The sequence below is a fragment of the Cyclopterus lumpus genome, chromosome 15, assembly GCF_009769545.1.
Source record: "Cyclopterus lumpus isolate fCycLum1 chromosome 15, fCycLum1.pri, whole genome shotgun sequence".
In the NCBI taxonomy this organism is placed as follows: domain Eukaryota; kingdom Metazoa; phylum Chordata; class Actinopteri; order Perciformes; family Cyclopteridae; genus Cyclopterus; species Cyclopterus lumpus.
In genome coordinates this window covers 21,177,768-21,184,503 of record NC_046980.1, presented here as the reverse complement: position 1 = coordinate 21,184,503, position 6,736 = coordinate 21,177,768, and the positions used below count along the sequence as shown (strand labels likewise).

General features: G+C 47.9%; 1 protein-coding gene across 1 annotated transcript in view; it reads left to right on the top strand.

Annotated features, from left to right (window-relative positions):
• The first annotated feature begins 2,549 nt into the window (after positions 1-2,549).
• The window catches only part of fgf8a (fibroblast growth factor 8a), a 5,168-nt gene continuing 981 nt past the window's right edge, over positions 2,550-6,736 (top strand). Inside the window, exons 1-4 of the mRNA XM_034552223.1 lie at positions 2,550-2,581; positions 2,792-2,828; positions 3,517-3,697; positions 5,446-5,552. Coding sequence (XP_034408114.1) covers positions 2,550-2,581; positions 2,792-2,828; positions 3,517-3,697; positions 5,446-5,552 — 357 coding nt within the window. The remainder of the gene's footprint in view (positions 2,582-2,791; positions 2,829-3,516; positions 3,698-5,445; positions 5,553-6,736) is intronic.

Here is a 6,736-nt window from a genome sequence, read left to right as displayed (position 1 = left end):
AGTTTGTAGTAACTGGCCAACATAAGGCAAATCACTGCTCTCTCATAAGTATATGAGATGTTTAGCTGCTGGCTATCGACAATATAATTTTCTAGAGGAAACACAAAAATACTGAATGTTGATAAACATAAATATCGTCAAATATGATTTTTCCTTTTTGCAAAATATGTGAAAATATGTTTTCCATAACCCCACGCTGGTGGAGCACTGGCAGAGGAGAGAAGAGAGAGAGGTAGAGTATAGGAACAGAGGGGGAAGGGTGTTTGCCCCCCCCCCCCCCCCCCCCCGCAGGGCTGCTGATAGATGCAGGGCTCCTGGGGTTAAGGGGAGGGCAGCAGGGCCCTGAGCCAGGGTACAGAGTGTCAGTTACCTGCCGCTTATCACACACACACACACACACACACACACACACATTTCCAAGAGCAGATTTTAGTACTTTTATGCACCTCACCTCACACGCGCTGACCCACTTCACCTCTTGCTTGTTGGTTACATGTTGAACTTTTATCCTCACACACACACACACACACACACACACACACACAGAAGAATAAGAAGATGCTATTGCCATTCACAGCTCCAGTACTGTGTTTGATAACGGTGGCATTACACCATCAAGGACACCAGGAGCCGCCCCCCCCCCTCCCTCCCCTCCCCCTCCCCTCCCCTCCCTCCCTCTCTCCGGAGCGCCCACTGGTGGCTTCCCCCGGCATAACATCCAAACCAATCTTCACTGATGGGCTGTTTGAGTCGGGATAAGCACCTCTAATATGCCTTATAAAGATGCATGAAGGTCAATATGAACATTATTTATTCATAATTCCGCAGCTGCCTAAGTCACCAGAGGGAAACTGTTCTTCTTCGGCTCCAGCATGGTCGTCCTGGTCCTTGAGTATTCTCAATACACTGTTCCTTTTTTTTTTCTTTTGTTTTCCATTTTAATTTTATTTTTTTACACTACAAACAGCCTCTCCTGCTAATTCAACGACACCTTAAATGCCCGTTGTATTAATCAGACCGTGCTGAGTTTCTGTGTCCTGTAATGGCCGATACCGATCGGGTCTAATTAATGGCCAAAAGCAATCAATAAAGTCTTAACTGATAACGATCGCGCTTACTCTATAATAATAAAAAGGGGTGTGGTTTGCGGGTAATTAATGTGGCGCATCAGTGTTTCATTCTGTCAAAGCTTCGGGTGAATACGTCTTCTTTTATTTTGAGCCGGTTTGTCTCCGCAGTTCAGTTCTCTTTAAATTAAGGGGGGGGGGGGGGGGGGGGGGGGGGGGGGGGGGGGGGGGGGGGGGGGGGGGGGGGGGGGGAGAAGCGCTAATCGCCTGTAATCCTTTTAATATGTCTCACACTTTGCTCTTTCAATACACAAAGCTGCCCCCCCCCCCCCCCCTTTCACAAAAAATAAAAACTCACGGGCACCGTGGAGAGAGGAGGGATGAGCAGGTCACCGTGTTACCGATCATATGTGGATGAGAGCCGATATATATATATTTATATATATATGTATTTAGAAAAAGTATGTATATATATATATATATACATACATTTTTGTTCTCATATATATTACAGACTTGGTGGTGGTGGTAGTGCGCGTGCGGGGGCAGCCCAGGCTCCTCCTCGCCTATCCCACTCCCCCCTGCCCACCCACCCCTCCCTCTTACCAATAGGGCCGCTCCTCAGGTAGAGAGATGTTTTAAATCAAGAGAGGGGGGGGGGGGGGGTAGGGAGGGGAGAGCGCTTTTGTTCCGCAAAGGGGGTAAAAAGGGGGGGGCTTCTTCTCAGCAAGATCGCCCTGCCGTTTTTGAACCGGGGGTGGAGAGGATGCGGGGGGGGGGGGGGGCGACCGACCGACAGGCTTTGACACGGCAGCGGTGTGTGGGATGAGAGAGAGAGAGAGAGAGAGAGAGAGAGAGAGAGAGAGAGAGAGAGAGAGAGAGAGAGAACCACGTCCAGCCCCTGCAGTCCTGCCACAAGCGAGCGGAGGAAGCAGCAGCAGCATCGAGTCTCCTCTACGCACGGGATCTCTCTCACACACACGCGCACCTGAGGGCCGCAGAGGATTACAAACGACGAGGACTAGTCTGACAGCCCGGGGACCAACTTGTTTGTTCAAATTAATATATATATATATATAGTATAGGAACCCCTATATTTATATTTGTTATATATATATATATATATATTAATAGGGGAACCAAACCCTGCAAAAGACAAACTTCAACGCAGCTCCTTCTGCACTTCAGTCAGTAATCACTGCTATTTGAACCAGTTATGGATTCATTTATTTAACGAGGAGTGTGCTCTCTGCGCATGCATGAGCCCCCTCTGTCAGACCTTTTTATGTGCGTGTGTGTGTGTCTGTCTGTGTGTGTGTGTGTGTGTGTGTGCGCGTGCTCACGCGCGTGTGCATGTGTGTGTTGTGGATTCTTGGAGAATTCTTTGGACTTGAGTGTTTGACTTACGACGAGGTCGGCTGGACTCCGCAGCCCCGGTGAGAACTTACTGGAAGAGGCTTTTTTTCCGACCCTCCATCCAACATGCGACCAGGCGCATCCAGACTCAGCTATCTGTGAGTGGCTCTCTCTCCTCCGCCGCACCTTTTACCTCTTTACGCACGGCTCCTCCGCCGCACCTCCACCTCTTTACGCACGGCTCCTCCGCCGCACCTCCACCTCTTTACGCACGGCTCCTCCGCCGCACCTCCACCTCTTTACGCACGGCTCCTCCGCGCAGCTCTCCGACTAACTTAACGTGTCTTTTTCCCTTCTTTTTTTTGCAGGTGTCTACACTTGTTTGCGTTCTGCTACTACGCTCAGGTATGTCACTGCCTTCCATTTATTTTGTCATTATTTTTGTATTTCATTTTGAGCGGTACATAAATAAAAACGCATATGGCGATGGAAGCGCGCAACGCACGGTGCAGGGGGGGGGGGGGGGGGACATTCTGGGATAACCAGGATGGCTCCTGTGCTGGAGGGCGCGCGGCCGGCCTTGGCACGGTTTGCTGATGCACACACACACCGGGCCTGGCACGGGACGCGTGGGCACAGACGCGGGGCAGAGGGGAAACGCTATAGGGTGTGTGTGGGGTTTGGGAGGGGGAATGTGGTGGGGCTTAAAAGTATAAGCAGGGGGCCGATGCTTTCAGTCGGCCGCGAGTCATTCCATCACAGCCGGGGGAGATCCACGTTGAGGTGCGCGCACAGCCTGTAATCACACCGCGCGTCTGTTTTTGGAAGGCCGTTCATTTCATGTTGGCAGCGGCGCCCCTGGAAGTTGTTACACTTGTCACTCGCGGAAGGTAAACAACAACAAGCTGTTGTTGCGTTAGGATATACCTGCCCTCTTTAAAAGTAACCCGAACCCGATTTAAAAAAAAAAAAAAAAAAAAATGTATGTCAGTAAAATACATACACCATTTTTTTTTTTTTAATTAGAAATAAATAAAAAAATAAGACGAATGAACACGTACTGATGATTGTGGTGACATCTAATTTCTGACAGGTAACCAATCAGTCCCCGCCTAATTTCACGCAGCATGTAAGCGAGCAGAGCAAAGTGACGGACCGCGTGAGCCGCAGGTTGATCCGGGTCTACCAGCTGTACAGCCGGACCAGCGGCAAGCATGTGCAGGTCCTGCCCAACAAGAAGATCAACGCCATGGCCGACGACGGAGACGTTCACGGTAAGAGAAAAGCCCCCCACCCCCCCCGGTAGCATCAGTAGAGACACGCACGCGCGTCCTTTCTGCGGTGCCCAACGGCGAGAGAGCTCTTTTAAATGTGGATCCCTTAGAATAGAAAGAAATAATTGAAAGTTGAAATATTTTTTTATTTAAAACAAATTATAGATATGTGTTCTTGAAATTTCGCACCAATGCAATCCATAATCTGGATTTATTTACATGTTTTATTTGTCAGTTAAATCTTTAATTGTCCGTTCTGCGCGCGGGCATTTTAGGTTCGGGTTAGATAAAAAATGTTTTTTCCAAAAATATTTTCCCTTTATCACATTTGTATCTCAATTCAGTTTTTTTGTCCACCAGCATTCATTTTTACTTCTACATTTCGTTTTTGCTTTTTTTATTCCCACCGTTTGTTTATTTTTTCCTGATTAGGCTCAAGGCCAATATTCTAATAATGACATTAAACTAGTGCAGAAGACCTGAAGCTAATGAAAAAATTCAGAGATGTGAAAATGAGCTGAAATTAAGTCTAATATAATATTTGTATTTCAATAATAAAGAAGTGTGAATGGGCATAAACAAGAGAGGGCATTAGAATGGGTTCCCATTCATTCAGTCTATTTCCGTCTGGTTTCAAAACACTGAGGTGACTATAGACCAAAGTTGCCCCCCCCCCCCCTTATCATCAGCATTATCTGACTGAGGTGGTCTTTGTAGTCCAAAGTCTCTGCTGCCTCCGAGCTCACACAAACCGTCAAACTGGAGGTGATCCTCCAGAGATCCCACCCTGGTCTGGAAGAGCCATTAGAAGTCATCTCACTTCTCTACCTTCCCAACATTTCCTGCATAAACCCCCGCCCGCCCCCCCCCCCCCCCCCCCCCCTAACTCCACTCCGTCCGGAACTGGCCTCGCTGAGCTTTTACAGCCGCTCTGGCCTGCCCTTTTTTTTTTGTTTTAGTCCACTAGAATATTCAAAATGGGGCATCACATTGTATAGGTGCGATGATGTCACGGTGTGTGGCCTAAAGAAGAGAGTGCGAGTTATTCAGGTCACCTGGAGGAATTCAACGAGAGAGAAAGTGCGGGGGGGGGGGGGGGGGAGACACGTGTAGTGGTTGGTGGTGGGTGGGTGACCCCTGAGGTCGACAACACAGGTTAGAAGAGGTATCCTAAAGTTTCTGGGAGGAAAATCGTTGAGAATTTCACATCGCCGCATCTGTCATCCTGTCAAAAGTCTGTACGTTTCTTACTGCAGAGCCACGTTGAAGCAATAAAAGCCCTTTGCTCTTTGAACCGTCTCTCAGTACGTCATCGGGGCATTGAGAGATAAACGTGGAGCTTTATGTGTGAGGTCAACGCACGATTTATTCCAAGGGTAATTCTCGATGGGCCTGCCGGGGTCGCTCCTCTTTAGCTTTCAAAGAATCAGGAGACACGTGGTTTTGTCATTCTGCAAGAATTTCAGCTCGCACAAAATCCCCAGGAACGGTCCTACGGGTCCAGGTGTGTGTGAGTGTGTGTGTGTGAGTGTGTGTGTATGTGTGTGTGCATGCTTGGAAACACACTCAAGCATTTCTGCGCGTGTTTTTTTTTATGTCCAGCGCGTGCGCTGTCAAGCCATTCGTTTTCGATTTTTTTTAAAAAACGTTTTAAACAATACTTCAGGAAGAAAAGGGGGCAAGTCAACTTTTCTTTACCTGCTCGAGGTCGCTAAGAAAACTGTTTTTGTTTGTTTGATCACCTTCAGCTAAACTCATCGTGGAGACGGACACGTTCGGGAGCCGAGTGCGCATCAAGGGAGCCGAGACGGGCTTCTACATCTGCATGAACAAGAGGGGGAAGCTCATCGGCAAGGTGAGGAGAAAAGTCTGTCTCGGGGCAGCGGGAGTCAAGAGTTTCGTCCGGTGGACCTTCGCCCGTTAGTCGTTGGCGTGTCATTAGCTCCGGCGCTCTGTGCCATATAGTCTCAGAAAAAGTAAGATGTCGAAAATAAGCTCTCAAGCTAAACTAAAATCCAATGAAATGTACAGTAAATATAGAATATTAACGTCATCTGGAAATAGACGGGCCTGCTTTTCCCCCCCTGTGTTCTGCTCCATATCCTTCACATGCAACGTGAATACATGAGTCCTAAACTAAAAATGGTTCCAAAAATCTTCCAAGCTGCATCAGCGTTTATGAGTTTTATTTCTTCTGATTTCAACAAACCACATTAAATAACCAACACTAAATAGATCATACGTGTTTACAAGGGGAGCCACGTTTTTGAGGAATTAAGGAGCCTTTTTTAAAATGAAATTGTATATTTGTGTATCGCTACGATTAAAGTTGTCAGTTGGAACCAATGAGCCACAGACAGGAAGTCGGAAAGTATAGAGACAGTAACACATATTTGGTTTGAGTCTTTCTATGGGATTTGTTGACAAAGAGATTATTAAAGAATAATTCAAACCTTCAGACCATATCTTCAGAACCACTGGGATCACAGCAGTTTTTTTTAGACTCACGACTTTTAAGGTGCCAAACGCTAAATTGTGAGCCAATCTATTGCTGCCACGAGGCGGAGCCGGCGGCACTGAATAGGGACGCGAGAACGTTTAGATCTATTATGCTAAACCGACATTCTCAAAGCTCCTCGAAGTTCTGAATGTTCTTCGCTCCTCCACGTAATCTGCAAAGTTCGAAAGCAAAGCTTGAAGAACAGGTGACGTGTGTGGTGATTTCCTCCAATTCTGAGGGCCAATGATAGTTTGACATGTAGATGTACATGAGGTTCTTGGTCGGGGTTTAGTGTAGTCCCGGATGTGTATTCGTTGCTGTCATGCGAGTGTGTAGGTGTGTGTGTGTGTGTGTGCGTGTGTTTGAGGCTCATGCTATCTCACTGTGATGGCTAATAAACAGAGCTGCCAGCACCCCCTCCACCCCCCCACTCACACACACACACACACACACACTAACCCCTCCACCCACCCAGCACCCTGCCTCGCACACCATCTGCCCCGAGCTACCGGCAACAGTCACAGCCTGCCCCGGCCCCT